Below are 12,923 nucleotides of genomic sequence, written 5' to 3'. Positions count from 1 at the left end.
TCAAGAGAAAGTTTAAAAATTTAGTATTAATATTATTTTGAATCTAATTTTCAACTAAGAAATCAGCATTGACATGATACATATCCCCTTTGGTATTGACACATACTTATGTATATTATTTATATTAATATTCTTTTTAGACTTTGTTTGGGTAACTTAATTAGGTACAAATATAATGAATAAATTGATAATTCATCATTAAAACAAATGGTAGGTAATAAATATTTTTGAGTAAAAATTTAAGTAATTTAAATTTATAATACATTATTAGAATTAAATAATAAATAAGTAATATTTCATCATCTCTACCTCAGATTCTTTTTCTAAATATAATTAATATTTTATTCATCAATAACGTCATTCTATTTAATATCTTCCATTACATTTATATAATAATATTTATCCATATCTTTTCAATAGTTTCTCACTATTTGCATAAGGATGCAACTTTTGTGGAATAAAAGAAAATGCAATAAATGGAGAAAAGAACTTACAAGTGAAGTGAAAGAATAGAAAATTCAGTAAAGTCCTCTAAATTAATATAAAATCCTAGAGACTAAAACACTATACTCCATTTAGCAAATTTGGAATTTCCTGGCTAACACTATGCTCCTTGCTAATCCAGTATAGAGAGGTGCATATTGTAAAATTCCCTCCAGTGAGGTATTTCAACACATTCAAGCTAATGTTCATACTTAATATTTATCATGATGTCCCTCCCATGTTGAATCCAATGGCTGTATCTTATAATCAGATGAATATTCGTAAGAAGATACTAAAAAGACCATACAACTATAAAGTTGTGATTGAGTTCAAAGTAAAAAATAAATTGCTATGCATTGCATGTAGCAATGCTTGGTTTGCTTAATAGTAGTTTTATTATTACTTATTAATCTGATTTCTCAAATAAAATTTATAATTATTAACATGTTTGTAATTTATAAACACAAGATTAATTTTATTGTATATCAACCATTAGATGATAGAATAAAAAGAATATACTAGAAAGGGTTTAAGAAAGTTTATAAATTATAAACATATTTATAAATTATAAATACAAGATTAATCTAAATGAATAACAACCGTTAAATCATAGAATATCCTAAAATATTCAAATATATTCTAAATATATTCACTACAGTCTACAGGTTTGCTTAAGCAAACCAAAAAAGTAGCAGTAAATGCTATCAAATAAAATGAACGACTAAATCTAAGCTGTAATGTTTATTCAAGAACCCTTCCAAACATTGCTGGCAATTTGTATATGAGATATCTTGCATTTTTAAGATGCCCCACTTCCATGGGCTAGGGTTCTCGGGACAATGGCTGGACCTCTGATTTTCTTGGAGCTAGCGCTGCTGGCGGCATTCTTGCCGCTTATGTCATCTGGATCATCGTGTAAGTCTCTCGATCCGGGGATTGTGGAGTGGGATGTCGCGGTAGCGGGCCAGATCGGCGGCGAGGAACGAGAAGCCACGATGATTCTGGTCAAGAATGGATTGGTGTACACGCCAGAGCCGATTGGAAAGGCTCACATTCTGCTGGGTGGAGGATCCGTTCTAGCTGTGTTCTCGGAGCAGCAGTTTCCATGGATCAACCTCACAGGGATTCCTCTTCTCGAGGTGATCGATGTGGAGGGCGACATTGTCGTTCCAGGTTTGATTGATATGCACGTCCATATCACTGGTGGTGGTGGAGAGATGGGACCTTCCAGTAGAACTCCGGAAGCTGGGCTAGCAGAAATTCTAGAAGCCGGCATCACTACGCTTGTGGGAGTCCTAGGCACCGATTGTGTGTCGAGAAGGTATGAGTCGCTCATCTCTTCTCCGTTTTTTTTCTTTCTCGAGCAAATGCTCCTTTCTTTTCAATTTTATTTTTTTTTGCCTTTGTCTTCTGGATTATAACTCTTTTGCTCCTTGTAGCCTTGAGAACTTAAGAACAAAGTCCAAAGCCTTGCAAGAGGAAGGAATAACAGCGTATATGTGGAGTGGCTGCTATAGAGTACCATCTCCAACTTTGACAGGTTTGTCCATTCTGTTTTCATTTGTACAGCTTAGATACGACCAAAACATCTATCAGGCAACTTAGTAAGAGATCTTCAGCTTATCAACGAAGTAATTGGCGCCGGAGAAATTGCCATCAGCGATCATCGTGGCAGCTGGCCGAGCACCGAGGTAAAATTAGCTACAATTTTTCGCATCGTTTCTGACGTGGTTTCACGCAGGAACTTTTACACCTTGTTTCTGACGCAAGAGTTGGAGGGATGCTCTCGGGAAAAGCTGGAATTGTTCACTTTCACGTTGGCAGTGCTTCTTCGCTGCTCGACCCTCTTTGGTCTGTTTTCAACGCCAGTAGAGAAGCTATACCTCTCACGCAGATGATCCCAACTCATGTTTCTCATCGGGGACCAGAACTAGTGAAGGTATACTTTTCTTGTAGCTTTTAAGTTCTCAAACCTTTTTATAGGCTGCGGAAGTGTGGGTAAAAGCTGGAGGCCGTGTCGACTTTACCTCCGATCAAGAAGGCGAGACTGCATCTTATGACGCTCTTAAAGACTGGGCGGACAGAGATGTGCCTACCACTTCTGTTTCCATTTCTTCTGACGCATTTGGTTCTCTTCCAGTCTTTGACAGCAAAGGCAACCTTGTCAAGTATGGGGTTGCCTCGCCTCTTGCAAATCTAAACACAATCAGGAGGCTAATTCGAGAAGCCGAGTGGAAAGTTGAAAATGCCATCTCGTTAAGCACAAAGAATCCAGCCAAGTTTCTTTCACTTTCTCACAAAGGTACTTTAGCTTCCATATTTGTATATATTTTGTATATATGCAAACGTTTTTGGCAGGTCATTTAAGTCCTGGAAGCGACGGAGACGTTCTAGTGCTGGATAAAAGCAGTCTGGACGTCAAGTATGTAATCGCGAAAGGAAGGCTACTACGTACCCCGAGCTGGACGAAAAAGGGACTTTTTGAGCATTGATATGTTCGCAGCCTTCCAAAAGGCAGAGAAATCAGATACAGGTAAAAGTCTCATGACATCTATTCAGATTTACAGAAGATTTCCAAGGATGCTTTCACTTAAGTGACGCATTTGCGTTTACATTTTCTAGCGAAGATTTCTTTCCTTTGCACAGTTTCTTAAGGAACTGCTCCTGATCGAAGTAAACTTCAACACTCGTGAGCTTGAGCTCGCTATTCACAGTAGCAACAGCAACTCCGATGATCTCGACTAATTCCCCTGTAGCAGCATGACCTCGAAATTCTCCTTTCATTCTTCCCCAGTGCCTCCACTTGAAGACAACAACAGGAGGTCCGGAGTACACTTGAAGAACTTCCCATGGAAACTTATTGTTGAAGGCGTGGTGGAAGGTATGGTGTGAGGATTCAAAGTTTTCTTTGGAGGAGTCATAGTATGCACAGGGAGCTTCGGATTGAAGTAAGATGTTATATGTTCCGGTTCTCACAACTTCGTCGACTGACTTTGATGTTCTTCCTGCATAGAAGAAACTCAGAAGAAGATGATGCTGTGAAGTTCTTGCCTACCATTCACCGCGAGTGTGAAGAGCTGATGATCGACTGTTTTGACGTCCTCGACATGGCATTTGTGGCTCATCTCCATCTCCCACGTCTTGACGAGGTTTTGAACGATCTCTTCCAGTGATCCACTCGGCCATACCTGCATCAATCCAATTGAACTCGAGCAAGGTGAGCGAGCTCCCGTTACCTCGTCTCTCACAATCTAGCGGCTGACTTACCTTGCTCCTACCTTCCTCAAAGGCGCTGTTGTCATAACACGGAGGTTCTCCATGTCTCCAGTAGGTGGTCTTCTCGGCATCTCCACGAATGTGGCTTCTGTAAGGATCTTTCGCTGCCATTTTCATCGAGCTCACTCTGTATCATATAGGAGAGAACACTGAATCGCCGATAAGCTCGTCGCGATGGAAGCACCTATATCTTCGTGCTGGCAAGCTCTCGTTTGGCGTGACATCAACACGTGATTCGTCTTGCGAGGTAAACCGACATTTCTTAGTCTGATAGAGTTAACCCAAACGAAGAGACGAAAGATAAAAAGAGTTTGATCATAGTTGTTTCCTTTACAGGATCTGGCAGACAAAGAGGCGCCTATACGAGATAGATATATGGTACAAAGATATCTAAATGGAGCAGCCTTCCATCGCAAAGCCGGCTGGCAATGGCATGGCAGACAGACAATCTTTAGATTTAATTCTACGCTGACTATACAGCTAGCTTCACACGGTGGGGGACCTGAGCTGCCGCGATTCTTCCACAGGGAGGTAAATTCCTGACTATAAAACGCCACTCTTCTCTTCCACTTAGAGCATTCATTGTTTCTTCTCGCAGAGTCCTCAGGTGTGTTTCTTCGTGAGAGAAAGGAGGAGTTCGAGCAAAATGGCTCTGGCTTTGAAGTGGCTAGCATCTCTCGTCCTGCTCATGTTTGTGATTGCCGAGGTGAGCTCCACCTGCATTGCCTGATTGAGTTCGTGTTTTGACAATCTCTTGTTTCGTTGCAGAATGGCAATGTGGTTCTTGGCAGCAGAGAGTTGACTGGATACGGTGAGACATCCTTCACTGCTTTTAGTTTCTAGCTTCCAGTTTTTGTCGGTTGGATCGAGTAGAGTGACTGGGTCTTTGTTTCTCCCTCGCAGATTGTGGAGGAAAGTGCAAGTACCGATGCTCTAACTCGTGGAAGCCCAAGATGTGCAATAAGATGTGTAACATCTGCTGCAGCAAGTGCTTTTGCGTTCCAAATGGCCCAAAAGCGAGCAAGAAAGAGTGCCCGTGCTACGATGCCATCCGCAACGACGAGGGAGAGCCCAAATGCCCGTGAAAAAAATCCCCTTTTTGCTCTCAATCACTATGATATATCTTCTTCCATCTCCCCTGTTGGAGTCTGTCTATACCCCCAAGTTTTAATATGATTTTAGCATCTAAAAGTATATTCTTAAGAGATCCCGCCAAAATGTTACTCTGTTTTTAGGGTTCTTGGATGCGGTGTGTGGATGAGTGCGTCCGGCTGATCAAATCCGTGCGCCACATTGCCGATGCTCGCAATGTCCACTCCCAGGTGCTGCAATCACGATTCATGTCCACCGACGGCATCTTTCTCTCCAATCTCCTCATCCAGATGTATGGCGCCTGCTCCAGCATCCGCGATGCGCTCGCCCTCTTTCACTCCATGCCCGCCAGGAATCCCTTCTCCTGGCGCCAGATCCTCCTCTCGTGCCTCGCCAGCAGCAGAGATCTCTCTCGTGCGCTCTCGATCCTCGCCAGGACGCCCCAATTGGATGTGGTTTCCTCCACCGCGGCAGTGGCGGCGGCGGCCAGGGCGGGGGATCTGGATCTCGCGGAGTCTATTTTCGACGGCATTCGATTCCCCAGCGTCATCTCCTGGAACACGATGCTGGCGGCCTACGACCAGTTTGGCCGGATCCGCGAGCTGGAAGATCTCTTCGATCGAATCCCAGAGCGAGAGATTGTTTCGTGGATCATCCTCCTCTCGGCAAATACCCAAGAAGGAAATTTTGCTCGAGCCAGGCTTGTGTTTGATCGAATGCCACAGTGGAGCGTGGTGGCCTGGAACGCGGCACTCTCTTCTTCCATGAGATCCGGCGATTTAAACTCGACGATAGCGCTCTTTCACGCCACGCCAGAGAGGAATCTCATCACATGGAGCACTCTCCTGGGGGCATATTCACAGTACGGACACCACCGGCTCAAGGACGCCATGGCGGTGTTCCGTGCTATGCCACTGTACGACGTGGTGACGTGGACGATCGTACTGGATGTGTGCTTTGCCAGCAGCGCTGACGAGGCCAATCGTTATTTCCACGCGATGCCGGCCAGGAATCTCGTCACGTGGAACACCATGCTAGGCGGATATTCCCGGCTTGGGGACGCGCGGAAAACCGCGCGCCTCTTCCAGCTCATGCCCGAGCGCGACATCCTCTCTTGGACGGCACTGCTCACAGCCCACGCGTACGGTAGGAATATCTATGAATGCCGGAGGATCTTCAGCGAGATGCCGTACCACGACACGGCATCCGAGGCCGCGATGCTAGGGGCATATGCGCTGGCTGGGAATCTGGAAGACGCCCAGCGCTTCTTTGCCGGCATGGGCGTACGGAACGTGGTGGCGTGGACGTGCCTGGTTGGAGCGTACGCCAGGGCCGGGCGCTTCCAGGGAGCGTTGGATGTGTTCCGTACGATGGTACTGGACGGCATCCGGCCCAACGAGATCTCCCTGTGCTGCGTGCTGCTGGGATGCAGCCACGGCGGCATGGTATCGGACGGTTGGGACTGCTTTAGATCGATGGCTGGGGATCATGGGCTGAGGCCTCTCAAGGAGCACTATGGTTGCATGGTGGATTTGTTGAGTAGAGCTGGGCATTTGCGAGATGCCCAAGATCTAGTCTGGAATATGCCCTTTATCCCTGATGAGGTGGAGTGGACTTCCTTGTTGGGTGGCTGCAAACTCCACAAAGATTCCACAAGAGGATCTGAGGCTGCCAAGTCTGGGGTGAGTCTCAATCCAGAATGTGCTTCACTATATTCTCTGTTAGCCAATATTTGCTCTGATGATCAAGAAAAAGATTATAGTGGTTATAACAAAGATGGTAAAGGTAAGTAGCAAAAAGGCGGTAAAGTTCAATTTAATCATAGCGAATATGCTCAGAATATAGAATATTCTAGGATTTAAATTTCATCCATTTCTTTTCCATCAGGATCGTTAGAATGCCACACTTCGCTAGGAGTGTCCCAAGATCGGATTTGCAGCTGGGAAGCCATGGCCATCTCCTTCCAATCCGTGCCAAGAACAACCATCCCCGTGAGCGCCACACACGCCACCACCGCCGCTAGCAATCCCAGCCACAGCCCCACCAGGCCCAGCCCCGCCCCAAATCCCAGCGCCACTCCACACGGTAGCCCAATGAGGTAGAACGATCCCAGGCTCGCCACCGCCCCCGCCGCTGGCCTCGCGCTCCCACGCAAGATCCCGCACAGCACCAGCAGCGGGAAATTGGCGAGCTCGATCGCGCCCGCCACCGGCATCGATCGCCTTACGCTGCGCACAATCGCTGGATCGGCCGTGAAGAGCCGCCCCCACAGCGATCGCAACACCGCCAGAGAGGCGAAGGTCACGAATCCCATTGCCAGGCTTGCGAGCAGCGATGCGATTGCCGCGGTCCGGGCAGAGGAGGGCGAATTCGCGCCCAGCTCGTGGCCGATTCGGGTGGCGGTGCAGGAGGCGAGCGTGATCTGGAGCGCGTAGAGGATTGCGTCCAAATTCAGCACGATCGCGGCAGCTGGGACGGAGATTTCTGGATCCTGGAGCAGCCCGGCAAGAAGAACGATGGCCTCGTAGCTCCACCACTCAAGACAGACCATGGCGCACGAGGGCAGTGCCAGTTTGATCAGTGGCTTCCATCTCTTTCTCCTCGTGTTCTTCGTGTTCTTGATTTTAGGGTTCTTGGAAGAAGAGGCTCTGCTCTTGGCGAGGACGAGACTTAAAAGTAGCGCGAGCGTGAAAAGATCGCCAATGCCCATCGCCAGAGCAATCCCAGCGCCGCGCAGGTCCATGGCGAGCAGGAATCCGAGGCCAATGTGGAGGAGGATCCCGGCAGTGAAGGCGATGGTCATTGGCAGTGTGTCGCTCTGGCAGCGCAGGAAGATCCGCAGGGGAGTGATCACGGCCTGGAGGAACAGATCCGGGAGGAGAAATTTCAAGAATCTTGCTGAGGCGCGGGCCAGGGATGGATCTTGGCCCAAGAAGATCAAGAATCTCTCAACGCTGTAGAGCCAGGCGAGGGCGATTGGAATGCACGCCAGGAGCAACATGAGGATCGCATTTTGGAGCGCTGAGGCCATGAGATCCATCCGCCCGGCGCCGAATGCCTGGCTGCAAATCGGCTCCATTCCAGTGGCGAGGCCGAGGAGGATCGAGTAGCCGGTGACATTGGCGAAGGTGAGAGCTGGGGCGCCTCCCGCGAGCTCCACGCCGCCCAGCCGGCCCAGGAAGAGCGTGGTGGCGAGGAATTTGGCGAACCAGATGAGATTCATGGCCATGATGGGGCATCCCAGGCGGAATTGCATGGCGAGCTCGGCGCGAATCGCTGGAATTCCAATCTGGAAGAGAGAATTTCTTGCATCATCTCCTCCTCCTCCTCCTTCAATCTGGATTTTCTCCTTTTCCACCAATCCCAAACACAAATTCACTGGCGCTGTTGCATTTTCGATTTCTTTCTCTCTGGGGAAGAGAATGCCAGTGTGTTCATCGGCAAAATCTTCCTCCTCCTCCTCTTCCCCTTCTTCTTCTTCTTCTTCTTCTCGACAGAGAACCATGCTTGCATTGAGCGCGCCAAGAACCCTAAATTCTCTTTGAAAGGCTCACGGGGAGGGGGAGCTCATCAACAACCTCGAACAGCGTGTGCAGAGGACACAGGAACAACGGTTTGGCCCAGCCACGCCAGCCCTAAACACGAACAAGACGAAGCTTCCCGGTAGCAGCATCGTTGACTGCCATAAAGACCGTGTTCCTGGTTAGTTTCAGTCAACGAGTCGAGGGCAGTCAAAGGTAGAAAGAACAAAGAAATAGCTCCTTTACTTCCAAACTTTAAACTTTCCAAGAAACATGCCGCCTTGTCCCAACTAGCTCTGCAAAACTCTGAAACTTTCTAGTTTGGCACTCCCTCTGGCGATCGAACCACTGCAAGAACAGCATTGAATTGTGAACTTTTGGAAGAACCAGACTTACTTGAACCAGCGGTCCTGCGGCATTCTCCCAGCATGTCAATGTAAAACTGACACTTCGATATGTCATCAGGATTGCCCGCAATGCACTGTTAAAACACAAGAAAAGACGATGATCTTATAAAAATATGAAAGTGCAAACGAGAATTATGTGTAAGACTTACATCCTGGAACGCTTTGAATTGCTTGAGGCATGGATCACTACCAGAGCTTGTTGGCTGAGGCAGAGCTTCTGCGGGAGTACTGGCAGCCTGAGAAGAAGGCGTCATTTCGTGCTGCACAACACGCGGACCCATGATCGCGTCTGCAGCCCGGTGAGCCACAGCGTTGCCGGCTCCAAACACAAGTCCTGGTAAAACAAACGAAAAGTCCAAGCCTCCTTTCAATCCTCTTCACAAACAAACTGAAGTAGAATCGATCTGGGGATACGTACCGTCTACCATCGTGGCCGCGATTCCTCCTCCTATGCCCCCGGCGCTGGGCTGCGGGACCGGTGCTGGAGGCGGTGCATGGTAAGCTGCTCAAGGAGATCGAGATGAGATGCGATCAAACCCGGTTGCGATTGACTGTATACCTGGAGCGGGCGCCTTGGCCGCCGATTTTGCTGGCGCCTTGAAAGTGCGAGTCTTGCCGCCTCCGCCTCTGCTACGTGCCATCGCTTTCTCCTTGACACAAAAAGCCCTAAGAAAGCTTCTGGAACATACCAGGCACTATTTATAGTCCCCTTTTGCTTTGGTCTTAAGAAAATGCGCTATTGCGAATATGCCTTTTATTAAAGAACTGAGGGAAGATTCTTTTTTATGTTCCATGAACCAGAATCGTCACCTTTCTTCCAGACCCAGCCTTTCTTTCAATGTTGGAAGCACTTCATCGATTGGCTTTTTCACAGCTTTTCAACTGCAAATCACATTTAAGAGCAAGAAAAGCAGGAACAACTTAGAAACACAAACGGGATTCGAATGCGGGAGCGACCATTGACTGCCAAAAAGACTTGTTTTAGTCAATGGGTCGGTGAAAAGAACTCAAAGAAAAAAGCTCCAAACTTTAAACTTTCCAAGAAACAGCCCAACTAGGTCTGCAAACTGCAAAGCTCTGTAACTTTCTAGTTTTCTTGTGGCGATCAAACCACTGTAAGAAAAGCATTCAATTGTGAATGATCGTCTCAAAGTTGAAAGAACACAAGAGACAAACTTACAGGAAGATGTGTATAAAGTGCAAAAGTGGACTTACATCCTGGAAGCCCTTGAATTGTTTGAGGTGGGGATCACTATCAGAACTCGCTGCAGAGGCAGAGTTTCTATGGGAGTAGAGACTGCCTGAGAAGAAAGAGCCATTTCGTGTCGTGGCTCCTTCCCTCTGAGTCATAAAAATCAAGCTTCATTCAATTTCTTCACACCAAAATAGAATTGATCATGGAGACTACGTACCGTCTGCCATCTCCTCCTCGGCTCTGGGCTGCAGGACCAGTGTTGGAGGCCATGCATTACTGTTAAGGTATATAGCGTGACTATGTGCTTCAATATAACTTGATAGAAAGCATCATATGATTGATTGCCATATATAGTTGAGATACACACTTCTTCCTCCTTGTGTAAGTCCCTCTCCCCTACTCTTGGTATCAGAGCAATTGGCTCTTTGATCCTAGGCATTAGCCACAAGGCAATTGCTCCAATACCATGAAAGTAATGAAGAGACACACCCACAAAGAAGAAAGACTGCATATGTGAACTGTATGTTTCTAAAGATATAATTCTAGAGGTATACAAATCCATCTGAGAGAATATAGCAGATGGTGCTGGTTTATGGCTTTTAATAATCAAAATTTGTTTTTTAGCTTAGAAACCACCATCGCCCCTAAAGAATGGTGGGGTGTAAAGAACACTGGGAAAAGTTCCAGCGCTGTTTGGAAAGAGCGTGAGCAAACAAAACACTGCAAGAGCGTACCCCCAGATGTAGCGGCTCGTTCCAACTGGTGTGATCTCATCCTCAGCCGGGAGCTCCTCCCCGCCGCGGAAAAACGTAGCCACGAAACCCCACGTCAAGCTTAGCACGCTCCCAGTGACGCCTCCAACCCCGAGAGCTAGAGATGTGAAGAAAGAGAGAATGTTTGCCACTCTCCTGCCGTAGAGAGCTTGGGCGATTCGGCCACCTTCGAGTCTCCCGCAGGGCAGGAGATTCATGGATGTCACCACGATTCCTGTAAGTGTTTTCTCTCTCTCAGTTTTGGAGAATAAACGAGAGATTTCATCTTCTTACCAAGGAGGCCAGCAAACGCTAATGGATCGACCGGAACACCAAGACCTGGCACTGCTTGAGGAAGAACGTTTCCAAGTTCGTCGGTGTAAGGCCCAGTCACGTACTGGATGAAGGAGAGTAGAGGATTATTGAAGAAGAACTGCGGCCTTATATACCTGTACACCAGATCCAATCAACCGAGGAAGATAGAAAGAAAAGAGCAGAGGAAAGAAAACTTACAGAGCGTTATCACCACCGTTGAGGCTTTGATCGAGGTAAAACGCAATTGCAGCAAGAAGAAAAGACGTAACGTAGGCACTGGTTATTCTAGCAGCAGCAATGTCGAAGAGTGCTTTCTTGCTGGGAAGTGTGGACTCGTAGTTGTTTACAACGCCGAGGCATCCAGTCCATGTCGAAGGAATTAAAAATGATGGGCTGAGACGAACGCCATACTTGTTCGCAGTAAGCCGTGTAGCAGCCTGTGAAACAAAAGAAGAAAAAACGTTTTATAGGAACGCAAGTCCATAGCCCAAATAAATCGTACCTCTGAGACACCGAGAATGGTGATAAATCCACCAAAAAGAGGTAGAACTCGAGCGATATAATCGTCAAAGGTGGCGTTTGGTGTCAAGAAAAAACCACTCGTCAGCGAGATTGTTCCCAGAGTTGTGACTCCGAGGAGCAAAGCGCTGATGTACCCCGCAACATTGTTCAGTGAAGAAAGCTCATATTGAAGGTCGATTTCCTCCTTGGGCTGAACGACACAAACCTGGATCACAAACACGAGTTTGGCACGAACAAGTAAGAACACCACGAATCCAAAGGAAAATCTCACTTGTTTTTTTATGTCGTTGCCTTCCCGATCCTCCTCTTCCATGAACCAGATCGTCACTTCCCTTCCAGCGGCATTGGCCAGCCTTTCTTTCAATACTGGGATCACTTCATCGATTGGCTTTCTCAAGTTTCCAATGTAAATTCCACCGTCTCCAAAGCGGCGAACATCGGTCGCATAGAATGTATCGTATCCAAAGCAGCTTTTCAACTGCAAAGTCACATTTAAGAGCAAGGAACTGCCAAAGAGAGAAAAAAAAAGGAACGCATACCTTGCCAAGATCCAGTGCCTTGAATTTCTGCTCGACTTGCTCCAGCCTATCCTTTTCTCTTTGGACGATACTTCGTGATATGTTTTGTATCAGGCCCGTGAAAACGTTGCCACCCTGCTCGTTGTTTAGCTCCTTGAGTCTTTGCTCGGCTCTCTTCTTCTCCAGCTTCAACGCTGCCTCGATGGAAGGATTTCCCATGAACTTCTTGAAATCCTCGTCTTGTTTCCAATCAATCTCTTGCTTGATCTCCTGTGGCTGCTCCTCCTGCTTTTCTTGCGAATCCGAAGCTTTCTCTTCCTCCTTGTCAGCAGTCTTGGTGCCACTGGGAGTGGAATTTGACTTATCGTCCGACCCGGAGGCCTTGAGAAGCCACTGTGATCGACGTGGTCGACTGCGACACTGCATTCATCCTTCCAATGCGTTAGAATCGACTGACTGGATCTATCTCTCTTTGCGCGCCTAAAATTTCGTGATCTTACCTTGAGGAATCTCCTCTGGCGCGACGCTGGAAACGCAATCCGAGAGCTCAAATCGCTCCGAGCTTCGGGGATGGAGGCCTCGAACCGATGGCACCACGCATTGTCCACGGCCAGGCACGCCATCGCCGCAAGAAAACCTAGACAAGAGAGATCGATTACAATGCGGCAGCGCGATCGATTGGAAATGCGAGCGAGCTACGAACCTGGAAGAGAAGAATCGAGCTGCAAGAAAGAGAAAGAGAGGAGAGAGGGTAGCGCTCAGCGCCAAAGTGGATGGAAGCCATCTGGATTTCTCCAGAAGAACTGGTGCTGACACGAATCGAACCAAGAGCCCTCGCCACG

The 12,923-nt window shown here is 47.5% G+C and overlaps 7 protein-coding genes across 10 annotated transcripts; 3 read left to right on the top strand and 4 right to left on the bottom strand.

Moving 5' to 3' along the window:
* The first annotated feature begins 1,291 nt into the window (after positions 1 to 1,291).
* Positions 1,292 to 3,207, top strand: LOC9662043 (isoaspartyl dipeptidase). Of its 3 annotated transcripts, none has more exons than XM_024687935.1 (7): positions 1,292 to 1,804; positions 1,923 to 2,023; positions 2,080 to 2,174; positions 2,225 to 2,422; positions 2,467 to 2,785; positions 2,842 to 3,016; positions 3,130 to 3,207. In XM_024687935.1, the coding sequence occupies exons 1-6, from the start codon at positions 1,323 to 1,325 to the stop codon at positions 2,973 to 2,975; spliced, it is 1,329 nt and encodes a 442-aa protein (XP_024543703.1). In that variant the 5' UTR covers positions 1,292 to 1,322; the 3' UTR covers positions 2,976 to 3,016; positions 3,130 to 3,207. The 3 variants fall into 3 exon arrangements, with proteins under 3 accessions (XP_024543703.1, XP_024543702.1, XP_002982921.2); XM_024687934.1 differs by lacking the exon at positions 3,130 to 3,207 and adding an exon at positions 3,106 to 3,128; XM_002982875.2 differs by lacking the exon at positions 3,130 to 3,207 and having other exon boundaries at positions 2,842 to 3,029.
* On the bottom strand, positions 3,051 to 3,887 carry LOC9662347 (pathogen-related protein). The gene is made up of 3 exons (XM_002982757.2): positions 3,751 to 3,887; positions 3,539 to 3,671; positions 3,051 to 3,488 (listed from the first exon to the last, which is right to left on the bottom strand). The coding sequence occupies exons 1-3, from the start codon at positions 3,874 to 3,876 to the stop codon at positions 3,070 to 3,072; spliced, it is 678 nt and encodes a 225-aa protein (XP_002982803.2). The 5' UTR covers positions 3,877 to 3,887; the 3' UTR covers positions 3,051 to 3,069.
* Positions 3,773 to 4,953, top strand: LOC9662346 (gibberellin-regulated protein 10). Its single transcript, XM_002982874.2, has 6 exons — positions 3,773 to 3,849; positions 3,900 to 4,006; positions 4,096 to 4,290; positions 4,358 to 4,465; positions 4,528 to 4,570; positions 4,663 to 4,953. The coding sequence occupies exons 3-6, from the start codon at positions 4,135 to 4,137 to the stop codon at positions 4,842 to 4,844; spliced, it is 489 nt and encodes a 162-aa protein (XP_002982920.2). The 5' UTR covers positions 3,773 to 3,849; positions 3,900 to 4,006; positions 4,096 to 4,134; the 3' UTR covers positions 4,845 to 4,953.
* Positions 4,954 to 5,003: 50 nt separating this feature from the next.
* Positions 5,004 to 6,644, top strand: LOC9662042 (pentatricopeptide repeat-containing protein At4g02750). Its single transcript, XM_002982873.2, has one exon. It carries the CDS (start codon positions 5,004 to 5,006, stop codon positions 6,642 to 6,644), a length of 1,641 nt encoding a protein of 546 aa, XP_002982919.2.
* Positions 6,645 to 6,709: 65 nt separating this feature from the next.
* On the bottom strand, positions 6,710 to 8,524 carry LOC9662041 (protein DETOXIFICATION 49). The gene is made up of 2 exons (XM_002982756.2): positions 8,430 to 8,524; positions 6,710 to 8,261 (listed from the first exon to the last, which is right to left on the bottom strand). The coding sequence occupies exons 1-2, from the start codon at positions 8,522 to 8,524 to the stop codon at positions 6,710 to 6,712; spliced, it is 1,647 nt and encodes a 548-aa protein (XP_002982802.2).
* Positions 8,525 to 8,591: 67 nt separating this feature from the next.
* Positions 8,592 to 9,453, bottom strand: LOC9662040 (coiled-coil-helix-coiled-coil-helix domain-containing protein 10, mitochondrial). Its single transcript, XM_002982755.2, has 5 exons — positions 9,339 to 9,453; positions 9,198 to 9,281; positions 8,929 to 9,113; positions 8,769 to 8,853; positions 8,592 to 8,720 (listed from the first exon to the last, which is right to left on the bottom strand). Exons 1-5 carry the CDS (start codon positions 9,418 to 9,420, stop codon positions 8,689 to 8,691), a joined length of 468 nt encoding a protein of 155 aa, XP_002982801.2. The 5' UTR covers positions 9,421 to 9,453; the 3' UTR covers positions 8,592 to 8,688.
* Positions 9,454 to 10,523: 1,070 nt separating this feature from the next.
* LOC9661963 (probable zinc metallopeptidase EGY3, chloroplastic) lies at positions 10,524 to 12,889 on the bottom strand. Of its 2 annotated transcripts, XM_002982754.2 has the most exons (8): positions 12,785 to 12,889; positions 12,582 to 12,718; positions 12,103 to 12,501; positions 11,835 to 12,041; positions 11,544 to 11,768; positions 11,240 to 11,478; positions 11,021 to 11,175; positions 10,524 to 10,961 (listed from the first exon to the last, which is right to left on the bottom strand). In XM_002982754.2, the coding sequence occupies exons 2-8, from the start codon at positions 12,702 to 12,704 to the stop codon at positions 10,600 to 10,602; spliced, it is 1,710 nt and encodes a 569-aa protein (XP_002982800.2). In that variant the 5' UTR covers positions 12,705 to 12,718; positions 12,785 to 12,889; the 3' UTR covers positions 10,524 to 10,599. The 2 variants fall into 2 exon arrangements, with proteins under 2 accessions (XP_002982800.2, XP_024543709.1); XM_024687941.1 differs by lacking the exon at positions 12,785 to 12,889 and having other exon boundaries at positions 12,103 to 12,512; positions 12,582 to 12,667.
* Between the last annotated feature and the right edge of the window lie 34 nt (positions 12,890 to 12,923).

The sequence above is a fragment of the Selaginella moellendorffii genome, unplaced genomic scaffold (genome assembly GCF_000143415.4).
Source record: "Selaginella moellendorffii unplaced genomic scaffold, v1.0 SELMOscaffold_55, whole genome shotgun sequence".
Lineage (NCBI taxonomy): Eukaryota > Viridiplantae > Streptophyta > Lycopodiopsida > Selaginellales > Selaginellaceae > Selaginella > Selaginella moellendorffii.
The sequence above is the reverse complement of the archived record's forward strand: the minus strand, read 5'-3'. Positions and strand labels throughout refer to the sequence as shown.